Source organism: Pelodiscus sinensis, chromosome 9 (genome assembly GCF_049634645.1).
Source record: "Pelodiscus sinensis isolate JC-2024 chromosome 9, ASM4963464v1, whole genome shotgun sequence".
NCBI classification, from domain to species: Eukaryota; Metazoa; Chordata; order Testudines; family Trionychidae; genus Pelodiscus; species Pelodiscus sinensis.
In genome coordinates this window covers 65,002,366-65,024,652 of record NC_134719.1, presented here as the reverse complement: position 1 = coordinate 65,024,652, position 22,287 = coordinate 65,002,366, and the positions used below count along the sequence as shown (strand labels likewise).

Here is a 22,287-nt window from a genome sequence, read left to right as displayed (position 1 = left end):
CCGCGCTGCAGAGCTGCAGTAGGGGGAGCTCCAGGAGACGCACTGCAGCTCTGCACTTAAATGTAGTAAGAGCTGCCAGGTGCAGCACAGCATCCCGGACCAGCGTGAGCTGGGACTGCTCGGTCCCGGCTCGCACTGAGTCCAGCAGCCCCGGTTCGCAGCAGCCACCGTGGACAGGGGCTGCTGCCAGAGTGCTCTCTGCCCATGGTGAGCCTCAACCCGCTGTGGGCAGAGGTTGCTTTGCAGCAGTCTCCTCTATTCCCCTATGCTGCGGGGGGGAGCAGATGGCACCATGGAGCTGGTGCTGGGGGGACTGGCTTTTAAACTCCTGTTTCCTCCCCCTCCCCTTGCTGCCTCTCAGGTAACATTCCTACCTAGGTCAGGCCAGTATTACTGAGTCCAGTGTAACCACACAGAATTCTAGCTTGCAAATAAAAATGTAGAATCTTTGCCAGTTAAAAAATTGTTCTCCATTCTCCCTTCTTTTTGGAACTAGGAAATATATTGACTAGAACCCTCTTCCCTGTTGCTGAAGTGGTACTCACTCTATTGCTTCCTACTGGAGGAGAGATTCTACCTTTGCAAGGAGGTCCTCCTTGTGAGAGCGGTCCCTGAAAGGGTCCAGGGAAGAGGGTTTTGTGGAAAGCAAAAAGAGAAGCTTGATGGTACAGCCAGAATGGATGATAGCCAACACCTCTTTGTATCTTGTTATTGTCCTCTGGATGTGGGGAGGGGCAGTTCTAGGTGACCATCTAAAAAGGTCTGGGGGTCAGTTGGAAGTGGCATCAGCAGTGGTAGGCAATTCCCAAGCACCTTATCAGAAGTAACTTTTGGGCAGGTGGTGAGGTGGGGTGATGTTGATAAAAAGGAAGGTACAGGATGTCGTAAACTTTGCATCATCTTTTTAAAAAGTGGTTCATAAGAGCACAGGCCCGGTTTGTATGACTGCTTATGGTACTTCCTCTTCAGGGCTGTTGTAAATATAGCCAAGGAGCTGAGGGCTGCCCTGGAGTCCTTTAGCAAGTTTCAGACCATTCTCTACCCAGACCAAGTTGACTTGGAAATGCATGGAACACAGAAATTGGGTGCACTCACACCTCATTGGTGACCATGCACAGGAGAACTGGACCAGGTTATAACACTTAGCTCCGGTGGTTTTAAAGTTAGCTTCCCTGTCCTTTGGTGCTAAGAGCAAGGAGTTTATCTGATGTGTAAGCGTGGAGGGAGAAATCACCTTCTCTCTTCATTCCCCAACTTATTTCATAAGCCCTCAGACAAAGAGGTGAGAAAGCATCAAGAGCTTTGTATGTGATGCAGTGAATTTTAAATGGAAAGTTATCAAATGTTATTGGTCTATGCAATTTGTTTGGTCACTTGTATGGATTCCCAGTTTCACTAGATGCAGCAGATTCCCAGAGCAGGCTTTCTGCAGAGTGACATCTTTTTATTGATGGAAGCACAATAGCATATCCCATTACTTCCTCAGGAAGGATGAATAATCATTAGTTACTCAGTGAATAGTCGTAGCTACTATTTGGCACTCAAATATTTCTTAAAATGCTATTTGCCACTTCCTGGCATATTCCACACAGTGAGAGTGAACTCATGCTGCTCACCTGTCTGCCTAAAGGGTAGGAAAACCCACAGGTACAGTCTAGAAAGGGAAAGTCCAGCACCCCAGAATACATACCCCTTGCAATTTTAAAGGCTACTATTGTAGCAGATTAACAACTGATAAGATGAGGAGGACAAACAAACAAACAAAAAAACCTGCTCACCATGCACACAGAAGCCTCATCCCCGATTTTCACTCTGTTCGCAGTCAGCAGTTGCTCCAGCAAGCTGATTCTGTTTAGAAGCCAGGAAAATGCCAGCAGCAGCTCCCTGCTCCCCTGTGAGCCATCGGAAGGGAGCTGATAGAATGCTGGCCTGCCGTACCCATGGTACCATAACACTGACTTTACAAACTTAATTTGGGTGCCTGGAAAGTAGAAAAACAGAAAAACGTGTCTCATTGCACTGCTCATCGTGTTACAGGAATAGCGGCTCCCTGGACAACGTGCATCATCAACCAAGTTTCGTGTCACACTGACGGTAAGGGAGACTATGTTTTCTGGTTAGGCATGAACAGATACAGTACAGATGGCAAGGCGGCAAGCTTCCCCTCCACTGCCCCTCCCAGACCCACAGAATCTGCCTCTGTAGAGGGGAACAGGAATTCAGACTCCAGACCCATTCATCCCTTGGCTTCTCAGAGACCAACAAGGTGAATTTGCAACTGGCTTGTGGAGGCTGCCTTTCTTGCTAGCCACTCTACTCAAAACCACCCCCCTTTCAGATGAACCATAATCTGTTTTAATTTAACTTCTGTTCTATAGCCACAAGAAAGGGACACTAGACCCAGCAGCGCCTGGAATCTCTCTCTCTCTCTGGATTGTACTAGATACACTAACAGGTTTCTGCATTTTTGGCAGTGTGCGTGAATATGAACTTTAATGACTTGTCCCACGTTCTGAGGGGCCTTTCCATGCATGCTTTTCAAATAAACTCACTGCATGCTGTGTACTGAATGCCCCAAGTGAAGACAGGGAAAAGGGGAATTCTTCTCACTTCTTTAACTTCCTGAATGCCCACCCATTCTGTGTAATCTCCCTCCTGACCAGCAGCTAGGCAGCCGCGTTTGGGAGCTTACAACCCCTTTTATCACAGTGGATGCAGAACAGGCAAGCAGAGGCCAGATCCGTAGCTAGTGTAAGGCAGCACAGTTCCACTGGAGACAATTTAGACTCGCCAAGGAACTGGAACCATGTGTTTGTACAGGACTTTCTCTCTTCCTCTCATATGCAGCTCAAGTGGACAAGGTGGCAGGTGCTACAAAGGGATGTAAAATCCCATTTAAAATGTTAACTGTTTAAACTATAAGTGAATCAGGTAAATGGCCAGCCACATCGCACCACAGGCAGGGGACTGCTCCAGCCTGGCCAGACACCGGTTACCCCAGTAATGCAATGCTCACCAAGTAAGCGGTCACCCCTTTCCATCCCTAGGTGCTGCAACAGGCTCCTGAAGTTACTTAGCATGTTAGACTCTCTTTCCCACTGGAGACATGCAAGTGTAAATGTGTACACAGTTAACCGATGAACCTGGGCTCATCGCTCAGCGGGAGCAGGTGCATGCAGGGAGCTGGCTTTTAAGCAGTCAGCTCCACACTTACTGGCTCCCACATAGATGCCTCCACCCCGCCTTGTGCTGTGTCAGAGGCAGCAGCACAGGGGGGAGTGTAAATGCTGAGTAATTTAGCAGTTACATGTTTACCTAAATAAACGCATTTTAACATCCCTATTGCCCACCAATGCTTCTATCCAGCAGCAATGTAATTTCCAGCTTCCTGGCCAGCTATGCATGATAAAGGGCCATTGGTGCCCTTGCCAACCATGTGTGAGCTGCCATTGCACAGAAGCATTGAGAGATCAGTCATGGTGTTGCATGGCAGTCCCCTTTGAGCTGGCAGAGTTAGCATAGCGCATTGTTTCTGTCTTTGAGAAGGGGGCACTGGCCAGCCAGAGATGTAATAGGTGAATTTCATCTGCCACCGCTCTCCAGGCAGAGGTAACAGAAAAGGCATCTCATGGAAGCCTGGCAGAGCTACATGCACTACCACAGCAGTTCTCAACCAGGGGGCTAGTGCTCCTTGGTGGGCAATGAAAAAAGATGCTACAGGACCACTTGTTTTTTCAGCTTTTTTTCAAGTTACAGACTAACACAGCTACCCCCCTCTCTGTTTTTTTAGCGTAGCCACCGAAACCTCAAAGTAGAGTCAGCATTAGTCTCACTGGCCAGTTGCTCTACTTTTACCCCCTCATGCCAACCAAAGCTTTGAATCTACTGAAAAAGAGCTGTTGTGGCACAGGTGGGCCATCGCATTTTACAGCATGTTTTGAAGGGACCTCAGAAAGAAAAAGGTTGAAAACCCCTGCATTACCACATACAGACTGGAGACTGGCATAGAATTCAATTACCCACCGACAATACAAGTGGCCAAACTTGGCTTGTTTGAAAACAAGCTGAGTGTGGTGGCTGCATCCCCAGACCAAAGAGCAGTACAGTAGAATCTCAGCGCTACAAACACATCAGGAATGGAGATTGTACGCAACTCTGAAATGTTGGTTTCCATAGTGAAAATGACACCAAGCTAGGGGAAGACTAGCACCTGGCAGCTTCCTATCTCCCTAAAATAAAGCAGCAGGGTAATGCTCATTCTCCAGAGATTGGAGATCACTTAAGCATTTATAAGCTGGGAAAGGGGGGAGCAGGCACAAAGTGGTAAAGCTGATGGTGGAAGCAATCAGGCTAGACTAAGTCAGCTTCGCGAATGTAAGAGCACCAGTGAAGCATACAGGCCAGAGATTGAACTGATCTGTTATAGGCCACCTGTCTCACCCTGAACAGGATTGATCTCTACAGCAGCAATGAGCCATAACAGTGACTCCAGAGGCTGGCTGGCAAATCACTTTCCACACAAAGCCAATTTTTACCGCTCCAAACTTCTGAAAAAAGCTCCTGATGTTCAGCCTAAAACTTCCTTGCTCATTTTATTCTTAATGCTCCTACTTGTATGCCCTTGTGCACACGGGAGACGGGGTACAATTACTCTTCCTTCTTGGTGTCAAAACCCTTCAAATAGCTGTAGGTGCACACTGTACCCTTAACAGTCATTGAGCCAAGCAACATCTAGTTTGCTCCTTACCAGATGATGCTTACTGGCTCCAGGCCACAGGCAGGGGGCTGCTTCAGCCCCGCAGGGCATGCTGCAGACAGGGGAGCCAGCCTGGTCAAAGCAGCCCCTATCTGCAGTGGGCCCTGGCGTGTCACAGGCAGGGGCTGTTCCAAATGTGTGGAGCAGTGCCCGCCCGTGGCAGAGGTACTACAGGCAGGGGGGGAACACTCTGGGGGCCACTCCAGCCCAGCCATGCTGGAGCGCTCCCCCACCTGTTCCCATTTAACCAGTTAACCTATTAAATGGGATTTACATCTCTATTCCTAAATTCCACACCTTACACTTCCCCATTGGTCTAATGGGATTAATAGCAGTTCCCCCAACCTCACAGGGATGTTTGCAAAGTTAAATACAGTTAAAAGATTGTCAGCTGCTCAAAGACTATGGTAGTGATGGCCGTACGTACCTAAAATACATGACCCATGCCAAAATTAGAGAGTGATAATCAGTGCAGAATAGAGAGAAAAATGCTCCTTATATAGCAGATAATGCTGATTACTGCAGTATCGTACCTGGATTTTGGCCAATGCTTTATAGAGGCACTTCTTTAAGCTAAGGGAATTTACACAAAGTGGGTGTGCATCTTTATAATAAACCCCTCTTAGTATGGACATTTCTCTTGAAAAGGAAAATTTAGTGAATACAGGCCAAGCTGTGATACAGCACTCATGCTGTTCCCTTCTGATTTACAATCCCTGCAGAACTTATATCCAATGAATTACAGCTTTGTACAGTATTCAACACGTTATTCAAAGTTTATGCATGCTAGGAAGAAAGAAACATGAGTCAAGACTAGGAATGAAAGTGGATGCATTATTTCATGCACTCAGGCAAAAACCACATGTAGAGATTCCACAAATCAGAGTTATTAAGGAAAATTACTGCTGCAGAAAAACAGTTCTTGTTTGACAAGAGAGAATGAAAGAGAGACAATAACTACAGAGCTCTTTCTGGCGGTATCAAATCTGCTACACCAAAAGATAACTAACATGTCAAAAGGAAAATCCCACTGGCATTTGATTTGCCTTTTATTTATTTTTTAAAGACTTCATCCAGATGGAAAGCTAATGGAAAGAGCAGTATGAAGGCAATGGCTGTGACTTCTTCATTAAAGTTAATGCCAGAGTTCCAATAAAAGGCTGACTTTGACTCACTCTCTGACTTGATGAAGGAAGTACTGTTCTGTTTTTTTTTAATTATTGTGTGTGAATTTTTTCCCCCAGAAGTTCAAGATAAGAAATAACTATATGGAGAAAGGGGAAAAATATTTTCTTCCTTAACAGGAGGACCTGCAGGATTTTCCAGCCACTAAGCACTGGATGTTTTTGTTGGTTTGTGGTTTCGTTTTAGTTTGGGATCTTTTGCACAAGTGTAACAGCTCATGCACTTAAACACACTTTCTGTAATATGCAATACTTTCTAAATTATTTCCCAAAGCTGAAATTATGTACCATTATGGGTGGCACACTCTATTTATTAGAACCATTACCTCATTTTTTTCTATATGAACTATAAAATGACCACTCCATAATTATGACAGTTTGAATCCTCCCCAAAATTCACATACACTGGGAATGTGGCTTGAAAACCATATGCTAGCTCATAAGGGCTATAGTATAAATTTGAGAGTCATTAAAGCAAGAGGATTCCTAAACTAGTCTCTCTCCGAGGTGACCTGTTTTTAAAATGTGGAAAGTCCATCACTATTTTGGAACACATACCGAACACAGAAGCAGGGACAGAACTGCAGGATACTGACATCCTTGGAATGCCTTGTAAGAGCTAGCATCTAGAACAGGGCTGGGGAACCTAAGGCCCGGGGGCTGAATGCGGTCCCTGGCTTTGGCCCCCAAGGCTCAGAGTCGTCCCCCCCCCCCTGTACTGGGGAGCCCGCACAGGCACTCCAGGCCCCCTGCTAGCCCACCACAGAGCTGGAGCACACAAACTCTACTATGCTGAGCCTCCCTAGGCTCTGGTGTGTGAAGGAAATGTCTTTCTCCTTCTCAGTCAAGGGCCATGTCAGTGAGGGTTTTGTTTTGTTTTTTGCTTCACATTTTTGTGAGACCCCCAACTTATTTTCCTGTGGGTCAGCGGCCCCCAACCCAAAAAAGGCAAAATGGTTCCCTACCCCTTATCTAGAAGGATAGCCAATTCCAAAACCAACAACAGAAAGTTACTAGAGTTTGTTTAGGTCCTATGAATGGCAAGGACTGCTGAGATCTCTGGTAACGTGTACAGACACCAGCTCAAAACTTAGAGAGAGAGTGATCTCCCAGAAAATACTTTTAGCCTAAAAGAAATAAAATCTCGTCCTACACAGACTGATTTTAATATTCGTGTGCACTTATATCCCTCATACTGACCAAGGCCTGATACTCCTGTGCTAGAGCCAGGAAATTAGCTGTAAAATTGAGAGGGAAAAGAAGGTAACCAAGAAGTTACACAAAGAAGGGAAGGATGACCAGTGGTTAGGGTACTAATCTTGGTTCCTGAGACCCAAGTTCAATTCTGCTACAAACTTCCTGTGTGACAGTGGGCAAGTCACACAGTCTGTGTGCCAGACTGCCATCTGTAATACAGAATGTTGAGAATAAAATACATTCAAGATTAGGAGGCACTGAGACACTGCAATAGTGCAGGCTACATAAGTTCTTAAGACATGTCACTGTCAGGTCAGGTGCTAAAGTCACTCTTGACATGCTGGCAACAAAACAGTCATCTTGAATATGGCAGACCCAACTTTCATTAACATAGCCATGCGATAAATGTGCTTATCTGTATGCTTGGCTATCCAGCCTGTACCACTACTTTAACCACTAAACCAGTCTGCCTGAAATCAAACCAGAAATAGAATGCAGGAATTCTAAATCCACAAAATTATACTGTTATCTAGCAAAAACTGTGCAACTCCCTTAGCAAAGTATGTGTCAATTTTCTGGTTAGAAGTCCATCATGTGCAAGTGAAGATGCCAAGTACAGACTGCTCCCACATTGGTTGTTGGCAATCAGAGTTCCACATGATGGCATTTCTGGTTTCCCAATGTAATATTTAAAAAGTCCAATCAGTCTATACATGTATAGATTTGAGGCCAAACTACATGCTTAGCAATGCTTTCCACATGCTGATCCTGGTGAAGTTACAAAAGACACAGCTGACTTGCCTTAACGCATAGTTGCATGGGATGGAACTTCAGCGTAATGTCTCTGCGTAGCAACTGAACCAGCAGGAATAAAAAGATGATCCCATGGTTAAGGCTGTGGACTGGGAAACCAACGTTGAATTCTTGGCTTGGGCATGGACTTCCTGAGAGATCTTGGCCAAGCCATTTAATCACTTTGCTTCAGTTTCCACAACCGTAGGCTATTTTGGATTTCGGAAGCCTGACAAGCACAGTTTCACACATGCAGATTTCAGGAGCCAACTTCAGATGGTTTGGACCTCAGAAACATTCTAAGGCTGTGGGAGGATACCATATTCACACCGTCCCTGCTCTAGTGAATGGACCACACAGCAGCAGGGCACTGGGGGTATCTGTGGAAGGCATAGCCCTGAGACTAGCACTATGTTTGGAGTAATGTATATTTAAATAGCCGGCAGTGATTAAGCTCTCTCCCTTGACAAGATGGTAGAAAAGTCAATCTGTACTCAGGCTCTCTCTGCGACACAGTTCCCGATTATAGATGTATTTTACACTCTTTTACAAGGACATAACACATGGAGTCCTTCTTTACTCCTTGGCGCCACAACACGGGGTGTATGTACAGCTTTGAGGCACAGCTCATCCATTATAACCTGCAGCCCTAAGGTAGGATTTAATGGCAGTTAACTCCAGTGTCAAGTGTCATGTTTGCAAGGAGAAAAGAAGAGATTAGAGAGGAAGTAAACTGATTTTCTGCAATTATCTCTGAGCATTCTGGGGAACTTGCAAAAGCAGTGCAGTGTGTAAATGCAACTGCAGTGACATGTCAGGTAAAACGCACCAAACAAGCAAGAGCCTACCACTGATGAGAGAATACACAGCTTGGTTGACTGAAACCTCATTAGCAGGCTCGACAATTAGGGTTATCTACTCGCCCGTGGCTCTGGAGATACTGAAGAGCAGGTTAGATAGACATCTATCAGGGATGGTCTAGATGCTACTGAGTCCTGCCACGAGGGCAGGGGACTGGACTTGACTTCTCAAGGCCCCTTTCAGGTCTAGTGTTCTATGATTCAATGAAAACAAATTCAGAATGAATCATCAGGTTCTGACTCGCAACTTCTTCTGCACATCTGTGATGCAAGGATTGGGATCAATGGGATCAATTGGGATCAATGTCATTCCCAGAATCAGAGACAAACCTCACAAGCACTTGGTGGAAAAATACTTGTTTACCTATTGTATCAGACTCAGTCCTTCCTCTGTCATGGCTTTGCTTTAGAAGAGAATAAAGCAGCCTCCACATCTGCAGGCTCTGTGAAAGAACAGAAAGGAAACATCAGCATTCAGAAGAGTTGCCAGGTATCTATCTTTCATTATTCAGCACTGGCCACTGCCTGGAACAACAGCAAGAAAAGAGAAGAAAGAGTAGACAGGTACATGTGTAGCCCTTTGCTTCCAGAAGAACAGCAATAGCATGGAAATTGTGCATTCAGCATAGGAAAGCATTACAGGGTTGTGGATTGCCTGGACCAGGTGGTCACCTCTCCCCCACAACAGCTTTGCTTCTGAAAAGGCCCAGACACCTAGAGCACACTTGACACTTACTCTTGTACCAGTTCATTCTGGGATGCCTGGAACACATGTCCTATAATGCCGCAGGAGCAGAGGCTCCAGGGTAATCTCTAAACACTGAGGACCTGAATCACGAGAACTAGCTCAACCAACGTAATTAGAAGCTAGGACAGCATGGTTGCAGACTATGGCAATTTAAGGCAAGCCCTCCTACTAGGAATTGCAACCAACATTTGTACAATGGCTAGGCAAATACAAAACATCTTATAAACAGAGGTAGATCAAGGCCTTCTCGCCAATGGAGTTTCCAAAGCCCTAGCACAGAGAGGGCCTATGACCATTCAGGATAAAGAGAGGGCAATAAACTCTGAGTGACAAGAGAATTGTGTTGCATGCCAGAGGGAAGTATCAAGCTTCAATTTGGGTGGGGGGAGTGGAAATAGAATTTCCAGGAAATTCTCCAAGAACAAGAACTTTTCAGAGCTTCTGAAGAAGATGCTAAGCAAGAGAAGACATGGAAATAAACAGTTCTACTGAAAAGAAAGGAAGGGCAGCATGGAGACAAGGGAGACTATTTTACTCTTTAATGCAGAAGATGATTTCCCTCTAACGTAAGCAGAAATTGATCATGCGTATCTGGATGACTGGGCTTTATGGGCAAATGGGGGAAGAAAGCTAGTGACATTACAGGGATGGCTGATGTACCATGACAAAAGGGTCTCAGGTGAGGTATGAGTGCCTTTGAGGTGGGAGATGAGGACGTGAAATTAGAGTCAAAGCTTCAAGGGGAAAGTGTATGCTCTCCTACATTTGAAAGCTAAATAAAAGGTTGGTAGGATGAGAATTGAGAGCACCAGAACTATTCCAGAATAACATATGTGTGAGATTCTGAATACAGAATAAGGGTGTCCACACATCGAGCTATTCAACAGTTATTCTAGATAACTCCACATGTAGACAAACTCTTAAGAGGTGATATTACAGCAGAGGAGTGCCAAGGCTACCAGCTGGTGAAGAACACCATGAAGCACTATGGGGCACAGATAAGGAGATACACCGAGTTGTACAGATTAGCTACAATGTAGATAAATCTATGTATTAAATATATTACTTCATATGGACTTGACCTTGTGCCTCTCCATATAACCTTGTAACTTAGTATTAGAACCTGAATCCATATAACCTTGTAACTTTGTATTAGAACCCTATATAGAAAACTTGTAGAAAACTGAGTACAGTAGACTTCTGATAATCCGGAACCTATGGGACCTAGGTGGTGCCGGATTATCAGATATGCCGGACTATCAGGAGGTACTATAAGATGGTTATATATATATATATATATATATATATATATACACACTGTATACATTATATACTGTGTATAAAGTATTCTTAACCCTTTTTATTGTACATACTGTATCCAGTATACTGTAATGTTTTAGTTTTTTTAAGCCTTTTTTACCCTTTTTGCTCAGTTCAGCTGCTGCCGCTGTTACCTTGTGACTCATTTTTTGCCAAAGCTCACTCACTGGGCTCTTGCCATTTTGATGCCGGACTATCAGGAGTGCCGGACTATTGGATGCCGGACTATTGGAGTTTTACTGTATACAGTTAAAGTGGTAAAATGTCTTTTGCTAGGAGTAGAATAAGATCTTCCCCCCACTCTGTAACCATTTGCCATGTTGAATGAATGAGGTGTGAATGAGTAAGACTTGGGAGCCAAGCACCTCCAGACAGCTACAACAGTTGAAGGGGGGTGGAAGTCAGACCCAAGGTGTCAAGTGGGCTCAAGAAAGAAGAGCAGACATATTGATGGCCTTGGGGATTAGAAGCAGGCACCTTCTTTGGAAAACACCCTCTCTGCAGCACAAAGGGACCAACGGACACAGACACAGATTTTGAATCTGGGATATATTTGCATATGAGAGGGATGCTATAAAAGTGAGGTGTCTTGCAGAGGACCCCGGGTTTCGTCTTGTCACCATCGGAGCATCGATCCGGATCGGAAGAAGCCCGGTTCCACCCCTCCCCCATCTAACTCGCCTGGCCAGTGAAGTTAAGGGGAGCAACTCGTTGGTAACAACAGCAAGACGGAGTGTGCGTGTGTGTGTGTGTGTGTATGAGTGACATATATATCATATGCATATGATAAGTGTTGATTATTCTATGTGTGATCAATAAATGTGGCATGTTGCCTTATCCCCCTGAAAAAGATCCCGAGTACTTCTTTTAAGTACAACAATATGACCAATGTGAAGGCATTAATGAGAACTAGAGAGTACCATTGAATATTCATACAGCATTGCCCCACCCACACACCTGAGTGTTTTATACTTCTCACCCAGTGTTACTATCCCTCCTTTACAGCAGGCAGAACTGAAGCACAGACCTTGTCATTCCTGGGGATTTGTTTCAACACCAGTCATTGGTATAGCTGCCAGCTGTAGACACTACTACAACCAAAGCTACAGAATTTGCACCATGACCTGGTTATACATAGAGCTGAGTTGCAAACTGTGCTTATATCAGCTAGCTTATATCACCATGGACTTGTACTTGGGGCAGCTATGCTGAGAGCAGGAATACCCAGTATGAAGAAGACCTCAGAGCACAGGAGGTGGTGGTCTTAGAGAAGAGATAGCATTACAAGGTTAAAGGGAGAAGTGGACATTAATGTTATGGGAGGAGGGTTCTGTGGTGTAGTTGAAGCAGAGGGTACTATGGCTCAGTAAGGGAGGATGTTCCTATGGGGCAGGGAGCACCGAGATTGATTAAGGTGCAGAGAGAAGACATTGCCATGGGGTGTTGGTGTTGCCATGTGACATGAAGGAGTTTCTATGGGCTGTGAGGAAACAATGGGGGGCACTGCTATGTAGCAGAGTGGGACGTTGCTGGGGGGCAATGGGAGGCATTGCTAGCACGCAGGGAAGAGTAATGGGGGCATTGCTAGGGGCAGGGCAATGTTAGACGGCAGGGGGCAATGGGGCCATTGTTAGAAGACAACAGGGACATTGCTGTGGGGCAGGGAGAGGTACTGGGGACACTGCTGGGGGTGTTGAGGCATTGCTAGGGGGTGGAGGTATGGGGGGTGTTGCTAGAGACCAGAGAGGGGCACGGGGCATTGCTAGGGTGTGGTGAGGGCGTTGCTAGGGGGTGTTGCTTGGCGGCGGTGGGAGCGTTGCTAGGGGGCGTTGGGGCCATTGTTGGGATGGTGGGGGTGTTGCTAGGGAGCGGAGGTACAGGGGGTGTTGCTAGGTGCCAGGGAGCGGTACAAGGGCCATTGCTAGGGGCGGGGGTACGGGGGCGTTGTTAGGGGTGTTGCTAGGGGCGGGGGTACGGGGCCTTTGCTAGGGGTGGGATACGGGGGCCGTTGCTTGGGGCGTTTCTAGGGACAGGGGTACGGGTGGACTGCTGGCGGCGTTGCTGGGGCGGGGGTACGGGGCGTTGCCAGGGCCCGTTGCTGGGGCGGGGTACAGGGGCGGTCCCAAGGTCGGGGCTTCGGGGCCGTTGCTAGCGGGCGGTCCCAAGGGCGAGGGTGTGGGGCCGTTGCTAGGGGGCGGTCCCAAGGGTGGGGGGGGTTCGGGGCCGTTGCTAGGGGGCGGTCCCAAGGGCGGGGGGGGGTTCGGGGCCGTTGCTAGGGGCGGTCCCAAGGGCGGGGGTTCGGGGCCGTTGCTAGGGGCGGTCCCAAGGGCGGGGGGGGGTTCGGGGCCGTTGCTAGGGGGCGGTCCCAAGGGCGGGGGTTCGGGGCCGTTGCTAGGGGGCGGTCCCAAGGGCGGGGGGGGGGGTTCGGGGCCGTTGCTAGGGGGCGGTCCCAAGGGCGGGGGGGGGTTCGGGGCCGTTGCTAGGGGGCGGTCCCAAGGGCGGGGGGGGGGTTCGGGGCCGTTGCTAGGGGGCGGTCCCGGCGCTCCAGCTCTCACCGCCTCGGGCCGGTCGAACTTGGCGAGGCGGAAGGTCTCCGGGGCGGGCCGGCTCTCCGGCGGCAGCGCCCGGCATAGCGCCCCGATGGCCGCCGGCAGCGCCCCAGCGCGGCCCCGCCGCATCCCGCTCTTGGCTCCGGCCCGCGCGCCGGCACTCAAACAGCGCTTACCCCGCTACTGCGCAGGCGCACGCGGTCCCGCCACCCAGGGCGCAGGCGCGAGGCGCGTGCGCAATGGATAGGTGAAGCCGCGCTCAGCCCTCCCCCGCCGGGTTGCCCTTCCTGGGGAGCACGTGGCTCCAGGGCCAGCCCGGCTCCGTCAGCCCCCAGGTGCTGGGACTGGGGGAGCTGGAGGCGGGGCACCCTGGGCTGGAGCCGCTTGGTCACATGCAGGCAGAGGGGAAAGGTCTCGAGGGTCCTTGGGACCCGTCACCCCAGAGCCCCCCGCAGTCCTGGCGTCCGCCCCACTAAGCATCCCAAGGGCTCGGCCAGGCCTCAAACAGCCCTAGGGACCGAGATTCCACCTGCCTCGGGAGCCCAGCCCAGCGCTTCCCACCCGCCTCGGGAAATCGCTTTCCCTAATATCCAACCTGGACCTCCCCCACTGCTCCTCGTTCTGCCACCTGCCCCCACTGAGAACAGCCTCTCTCCAGCCTCTTTGGAACCTACATTGCGCAAGGTGTGAAAAAACAGCTTCTGAGCCACACAGGCTTCACTGACAGAAGTTCCAGCGTGGACAGCACTGTGACCTCCAGACATCACCAGAAACTTGGGTGGGAAGCTGGCAACTCAACTTCGAAACAAACCAGATATGAAAGTGCAGACACTTGAGTTTGCGCTGATTTGAATCATTCTGCAACGAGAAAGCTCACATTAACATGCTCGGCCCTGTCTGTTATCACCTGTCACACTGAGACTGTGCAGCTATTGTGCAGCGGAAAGCCACTCGGATTAGCAGAGAGCTGTGGAATCATTGGGCTTCCTTCTGTCATGTGCACAGGACAAAGGCTGCCTTGGCAAAAGGCAGATTTTAAAATAAGCCAAAGCTAGGCCCAAAGGGCTGGCACTGAGCATCAGAGCAGCACAAGGCTCTGCTCTGTACGGCTGAGCATGGGACATGCTGTAGCAAGAGTGTCTTTCTGTCTAACTATGGTTCAATCAGACTGGAGCAGTGGGCTATGTTATTCTGGAGAACAGGACTTCTGCCTGCAATGGAGAACTCTGCCCACTGGAGGTCACAATTGTTCCAGGCGAAACAAGCTTCAGAGCAGCAAGACCCTGCCCAGACAAACCCCTGGAGTCTGTGATCCCCAACTAACCACCATGCCCTCATGCTGTGCTGGAGTCAGCATGACACAAAAGCAGACGAGGGCAGTGGGGGTGCCGGAGAGGTGTGAGCATCCATCAGAGGTACCCATGCTGCAAGAGCCAGAGGATGAGGAGTACTGCCACAGATGTTGTGCTCCGTGTGAGCTGCATGGCAACTGGACTGCCTCAGACACAAGAACTCCCTTCTGAAACTAGCGCAGTTCCCACCTGGGTGCACAGCTGAGTCCCACCCGCCTTCCATGGCGTTAACATGGGGGGAGCCCACCTGGTGCCGGGCGTTCTGTCAGCGGAAACGTCTCTCGGCCTGTTGGTGACACCCGTTTCCAGTCTTCTTCCCTTTTGCATCAGCCCTTTAGTCGGGCAGCTGCTCTGCAGAAGGGCCCCCCTAGGTGGTGATGTGATATTGAAGATCAAGAATGCGCTCTCAGGGCTAGCAGAAATTGTCAGGCCCAAGCTAAGGTTTGGAAAGTCAGCACATAACTGTCGATTGTCATATCGCTCCCATCCTCATCTTCTCTTTGTCGTCTGTTCTTTGTCACTGTGACGGCACGTTGGGTTTTTCCCATCTCCTGCACCCCCAAAATGGCATGAACAGACTCCACCAGCCAGTAGAATGGAGGGAGTTTATTGCCTCTCCAGGATACAGCACAGCACAGATGTAATCTGGTTACAGGGCAGGCCTAGGATGCGTCAGCCCCCCTTGAGATGGGTGAGACTGGGCCCCTAAATTCCAGCCTGTTGCCTAGGCTGCTTCCTTCATGATCCCCCGACAGAAAACTAACCAACTCTCCTCCAGCCCTGCCCCCAGCCAGGGGCGGCATTCCACCTTCCTTTTTTTCTCTCCCTGGGGGGTAGCTGGTCAGACAGGTTTGGAGCCCCCTTTGCATAATGACTCACCCCCTGCCCTGCTGGGTCGTGCTACAGACAGCAGAGGTCGCCCACTGCCCAGGCCTAGCAACCAGCAAGGTACCCCCACTACGTCAGTCACGTCCTGCAGAAGTTAGCAGGCTAGGACTGAAGACATGGTATTTGTATACACTTGCCTGTAGAACTTCAGTGTTAAGCATGATGCCTTGTCATTGACACTGATTGTCAATGTGAAGAATAACACTGTTCAGTATGGGGGCAGGAGTACCTTTTATTGGACCTGCTTCTGTCGGCAAGAGAGACAAGCTTTACAAAGCTCTTCTTCGGGTCTGGGTTTAACAATGAGGTTCTGGGCCTACCCAGGCTGTATAGAGAGAGAGAGAGGCTGACATTTTCAAAAATGAGGAAGAGATTTAGGGCGGGCGTTAATTGCAGTGGGAGCAGCTGGCAATTTATTCATACGTGTATAAGTGACGGGTCACAAAATGTTTAGAAGATCAGTGAATGAAGCTTTTTCTAATCAAGATGTGAAAAGTCCGTATCACTGTGCATGGCTGTAATGATGTCTGAAGTCCCTGTGATAACCACAGATTTATGGTCCCTCACTCTCATAGGCCTTGGGAAACAGGCCAGGCCTGGTCTACAGACAGCTCCCCAACCCGAAGCAAACCCTTTCCAGCAACCACACACCACACCTCAGTTACACTCACCCAGGGACCTAGCCCTGCAACAAACCCTGCTGCCAACTCCGTCCACACATCTACACAAGTGACACCATCTCAGAACGTAACCACATCAGAGGCCCATACAACTGCACACCTCGAATGTGATCTATGCCAGCAATGCCCCTCTGCCATGTACATTGGCCAAACCGAACAGTCTCTGTGACGAAGGATAAATGACCACAAATCAGATATTTGCAATGGTAACACACAGAAACCTGTTGGGCAGCATTTTAACCTACCTGGACGCTCATTAATGGATGTAAAAATAGCCATTCTATTGCAAAGTAATTTCAGGAGCCACCTAGAGAGAGAAAATGTGGAACTGGCCTTCATAAGCAATTTTGACACCTTCACACAGGGACTGAACAAAGCCATTAGCTGGATTGGCTGGCTGCATTTGAAGAAATTGTTTTGGGATTCATTAGTCCCTCCCAAGATCTGCAAGTAGAACAACACAGCAAAGGGGCCCTTAACCCACAGCCCCAAGCACAGCCCTTACCCCATTCTTTGTGGTGCTCACCCCATTGCTACCCCTCTGCAGAGCTGTTGCAGTTGGGGGGGCAAAGAGGGAACATGCCTGAAGAGATGTCCTTTCCTGAACCCTGGCCCAGACCCCTACTGCCCCAGCTCCTAGATGGACACACAGAAGGGAAGGAGGCCATGTCTTTAAGCACATACAGCAAGACAAGCAGCGCAGGGCATGACATGGAATGCAAAGAATGGTACAGAAGAAATGCCTAAGAAATAAATGAAATTGTGTTCCATTCCTGTTCGCGCCGCATCCTCTGGCCTGCCCGCATGGGCACGGCCCTGGAGTCCTGCTAGAAAACTCTCCCGAGCACCCGCACTGGTCTGAGGAGCCGTGCAAGCTGCAGCAAAGCAGGGCAAACAGGCCAGTCCTCCTGCTCCGGGCCTGCCAGAGCCGCTGCCCTGCGCTCACCGGTGCGGCAGTTGGTATGTGCCACACCCCTGTCCCGCTCCCCGCAGCGGGTACTAATGTCGAGGGGACGAGGCGTGCTGCTCCATTATTCGCCTTGCACCGGAATTCCCTCCCAGCAGTGCCCGCCCAGTGCTAGTGCTTTGGGGGGGCTAATGGAGGATGCGGGGGGCAGTCTGGGGAAGGCTCTGCTGGGAGGCAGAGCTCTGGGCCTGTGGGGAGCACACTTGTGGCAGCGGTAAGGGGTGTGTTGAGGACAGGGGGAGCTCTGGGGGTACGTACCGTCGGGGGCTTGTCATTACGGAAGGGGGGCCAGGTTTGCAGTGCAGGTGGCAGCTGCAGCTCCAGCTCCTTCAGGCCCTGTTCTGGGTAGTCGTTTCTGATAAATGTGAGATGCAAAAATACAGCTAGTGACAAGGAGAGAGAATGCATCCTAAGTCCAAGCCTCCTCCCGGCGAGACGGGCACAAAAGTCCGGAGAGGTGGAAACACATGCACGTCTGAATTCTGATTTTGGAGCTGGGGGAAGTTGTCTTGTGTGGGACCTCTCCCCTGCTAGCTTCAATGCACAAACATGGAACCCCCCTTGGCTGCATGTAGGGGCCATTCCACAGGGCCCCCTCAGGCCCTGCAGTGGAGGGGCTGCTGCTGTGGCCTTTCCACCCCCTCCTCATCACTAGCCTGCCTGCACCTGCCCCTCCCTAGGTTTGTCTGGTGAGGGCCAAAGACTCCTCCTCCAGCCAAGGAGATTTAGCACTGGGCTGAACCATGGCGCCCTTCCAGATGGCCACTCGGTTGTGTTTGTTGTGGCTTGGAATAAGAATCCAAGGGGAGCGCTAGAATTTCTCTCACTCCTTGGCTCTGGGGTATATTGTGCCTGGCCTGGACTGAGTTCATGGTATGTTTTTATTCTGGAATCGTAAAACTGTCTGTAATTTTCTTGGGAACTCAGTTTCTAATTTAGTCCACCCCCGAATGCCTCTGACCCCAAACTTTCAACCTCCAAACCCACTTTCCCAGCATTCTCCAAAGCTTTGTGTCATGTTACTAACAATCCAGCGCATTTCCCAGGCCCCCGAGTGTCAGCACAAAAATGTGAGTTGTTAATGTTCCCTGTGCTTCAAGAAGGAAATCCTAAAGATCTGGGCTGACTCCATCCTCCCCACCCTGTGGGGGTTACAAACTGTCACCTTTTTTTCTAGCTTTTGACAGCTTGCTGCAGCCGGGGACGAGGCGAGGGATAGTTTTACTTTTCATGCTCATAACTCAGCCTGTTAAAACAGGGGGCTTGGCGCCGGGGCAGGGAGCTGTTCACAGTCAGCGCCCCGCTTCCAAAGTCACGAAGGAAGGAAGCTCTTTCTAGCTGACAGGCCAGGTTCCATCACCACTGCCCCGAGGAGACAAGACTCGAACAGGCTCTCCACATCTCCTGGGCAGAGCTGAGCCTCAGCTGCAGCGCTGACAATGCAAACCGCACTAGCTCCCTGCTGGGAACCTAGCACCATTCCGGGCACCTCTGCCAGGCCAATCTGCGCTCACTCACAAGCGCAGAGGGTTGGACTGGCAAACTGGAGTGGCGATGGGAGAGGAGAGACAAGAAAGGCCAGCCTGCCCTGGGACTCATCTTTACAATTTAACTCCGTCACCCCCAGGCACCTCCTGCAGCACAAGTCACAGTCCCAAACCATTGGCCCCTGCGTGGCTGATGCAGTTGGTTCTGCCTCCTCCTCTCCCTCTCAGTCCGGCAGTGCCCAGCTCCCTCACTCACCACCCCAAGGGGGGTCCCTGTTTGCTAAGCGGCTCTGGGCTCCACCACCTGTCCTGCAGTGCAGATTTCAGCACTAGGACAAGGCTGTAAATCCGTCTGGCCCCGCTCTGGTGCTTCAGCTGCTTCGGCTGCTGCGCTCCTGCTGGGGGGGGGGGAGGCGGGATCCAGCTGCTGCTGGGAGCTGCTGACCGAGGGGCTCTGACCTCGGCTGGCCACTAGCTGACCAGGGGAGCCTCTCGGGAGCTCTGCTCACATGGGACCATTCTAGTTCTCCACTCAGCTTTGGGAGATATGGGAGCGCGGAGAGCACCTCAGAGTCCCTAACACGCAGAAAAGTATTCACCTCAGTGCACTGAAAACACACCCGCTCGCTCTCCCCGTTTCCCAGAGCTAGCCAGGGTCCTACGGTACCTCGGCCAGCATCCGTTGTCATTGGGGTGACCCCGTGCCCCGTCACTGGCCAGGCGGGTTCCCAACTGGGTAAACTCCATAACCTGGGTCCCGGGTGTGAAAGATTACACCCAGTGTCCCCTGCAGCTACCTTGTAAACGAGGCCCTGCCTTGCGCAGTCGACACCCCGTGCTCCCCTGGAGATCCATTCAGGAGCTCACTCAGTTCCCCTTCTTCTCCCGCAGGTCTCAGGCCACAGGGCCCGTTGCCCTGCCCTGCTCCATAAACACAAAGAGCTGGAGACTACAGCGATGAGGCCAGGTCCGCACCTTTGACAAGGAGAGTGATGGCCCATGCTGCAGAGGGGACGTTTCTGCAGGCTCCTCGCTGGTTGGCGGTGGATCATTTTCCTGACTGGTTTACCAACGGAAGCGAGAACCCCAGAGACACGGCGTGGGGGTGGTGTAACGAGGAAGGACATGTCTGGTTTTGTGAGTCCCCAGAGCTGGCCCTACCTCAGCCTCCGCTTGTATACCTTACGCTTCTGGACACAGCATTAGTGAGACTGTTCGTGGATCTTGTGTCCCGGCCTGGGGGATCTGCTGTCACGGAGTCTTTGGACCAAGATTGCATGGCTCCTTAGCGCAGCCACAAGTTATTGCAACGGGGGACGTTCCCTGGCCTGTGCCGTGCAAGGGGTCAGTCTAGATGACCATAACGGTCCAGTCTGGTCTTGGAAATCTATGACGCCATGAAACCCTCACTCCTCCCGGGCGAGTGTGCACACCCCGAGAGCCAGCAGTCGCCGAGAGAGGCATTTCCTCCGCGGGGGTGGGGGGGGCATCAAACCCATCTCTCTGGAGGGGAGAGCAGAGCGAGCCCCCCCCAACAGCACCAGGCTGGACTGTAAAGAACACGGTTGTTGGGGCGCGGCTCTTGTCTTGATTTGAAACTAACAGCCATTTCCTCTGAGTGTGACTCATGGGGCAAGGCCTGCTTTGTGTATGCCGGTGCCATGGTAACCGGCCACATTCCTAACCCCGCTCACCGCACTGTTTGCTGCCTGTTTCTAGGGGTGACGGATGTAGCTGACAGGCTGTGATAGTAACTGCCCCATGACCGGCAACGGGCTCCCTGATGTCACATCGCCCCGGCTGAGCCCCCCATGGCACTAGTCAGTCATTCGGGGAGAGCATCCCAGGTGTAATGCTCCGCCCCAGGCCCCCCCGTGGGCCGACCTTGCTGCCCAGCCATGAAGGTTTCCTAAATTGTCCTCTCCACCTTCCCAGCGCAGACAGGCCCACTCCAAGTGTCTGGCTCTGCAAGCGAGAGCTGAACTCGCACCACTGTGCCAGGCAGCCTGCCCCCAGGACGCCGCTTCCTGAGGAGATCTGATTGTCTACCAGGCCATGGTGGAGCTGCAAAGACAGACCCAGCCCTCAGGCGGCAGGCTTTTCCGCTTCCTCTCCTAGGTCTCTCCCTTCCTTCCTGCAGTATCGCCCCTCCCCACTGGGCCCACAGGCCTGGGGCCTCTTGGGGTACCCCCCTCAGGAGAGGGAAGGACAAGTCCCCCCCACCCACACATGCATGCTCCCGTGAAGGCCTCTAGCTTGCTCCACGGCGGCTCCAGCCTTCGCAGAAGGGCTGATCAGGCCTTTGCTCCCGTCTCGTCCACAGAAGACCCGGGCTGGAACCCGTCCACAGTCCAGGCTGGATGTGGATAAATTCGAGAGGGTTCAGAGAAGAGCCTAGAGTCCGGCTGAAGATTTAGCGAACCTCAGCTAAACAGATCAAGCTCTGTGGAGTCTGACAGATGCGGTTAAAGGGAAGGACTTGATCACAGTCTACAAAAGCCATCACTGGGGGCAGGCAGTTGAGAGGGGGCTCAGTCGAGCTGACAAACAGCTCCCAAGAGCCAATGGATGGAAGGAGACGCCAGACAAACCCTGACTGGCGATGCACATACATTTTAGTCACTGAGTGTAACTAGACCTTGCACAGCTCACCCAGGGGCCTGCTCCATTCCCCAGCCCCGGCAATTTTTGGCTCAAAAGAGGATTTTATTCCTTTTTAAAAACCTGCTCTCGTGCAAATAGAAACTAGGGAGACCTGAGTTACACTAGATAATCAAACTGGTCCCCTTGGGCCTTGGATCTGTGAACACACACACCACCCTGGAGGTGGCAGGAACTGTTTTAAAACGTCCAACACCAGAAGAGAGTCTGTGGGCTCCACCGCACCCCCAGCCCCTCTTGTAAGCGGCTGCATCACTGCTGCAGACGGAAACAGTGCAGAGTGGCTCTTGGCGAACAGCACATGGGCCAGCGCAGGCTCACAAGCCTGGACAGGCTGTAGGACATTCACTCCTCTTTTGTTTTCTTTTACACCCCCCCCCCCACTTCCTGTTTTCCGCCACCCGTGGAAACAGCCCAGCCTGCCACAGAATCTCATCAGATTCCGATTCTCTGATTCTCGCCCATTCCAGCCCAAGGAGGTTTGGAGAAGCACCACAGCTGCTAGACGAGCACCTAACGAATCTCCACCATTCCGCTCAGTTACTCGGCCCTGTCTTCACCAGGGAACGTGGCTGTGAAACAAATGTTCATCTCCTGGCTTCAGAGCGTGGAGACGCTAAAAGCCTACGCTCCATGGGACAGGCCCGGAATATCCATCAACCCTGGGAATCCAGAGGGCCTCATTAATTTTTCCAACGTATCCGGTAGCTGCTATAATCTTGTTTGTAGCTGCTCATGGCATGACAAGGAGTCTGGCTCAGTGACAATAACTCTTTTCCAGAAGGTCGGGCTAAGAGAGGAGGAGACACAGGGAGTGGGCCGTGACTGTTCTCCATGATGTTAGCT

The 22,287-nt window shown here is 50.8% G+C and overlaps 1 protein-coding gene across 4 annotated transcripts in view; it reads right to left on the bottom strand.

Moving 5' to 3' along the window:
- TEDC1 (tubulin epsilon and delta complex 1) overlaps positions 1-13,576 on the bottom strand; it is an 81,910-nt gene extending 68,334 nt beyond the window's left edge. For 3 of the 4 annotated variants that reach the window (XM_075937085.1, XM_075937082.1, XM_075937083.1), the window contains exons 1-3: positions 13,413-13,576; positions 9,154-9,232; positions 1,779-1,981 (exon numbers count right to left, since the gene is read on the bottom strand). In XM_075937085.1, coding sequence (XP_075793200.1) covers positions 1,779-1,981; positions 9,154-9,232; positions 13,413-13,535 — 405 coding nt within the window. In that variant the 5' untranslated portion in view covers positions 13,536-13,576. The remainder of the gene's footprint in view (positions 1-1,778; positions 1,982-9,153; positions 9,233-13,412) is intronic. The other variant, XM_075937084.1, reaches the window with a different exon arrangement.
- Between the last annotated feature and the right edge of the window lie 8,711 nt (positions 13,577-22,287).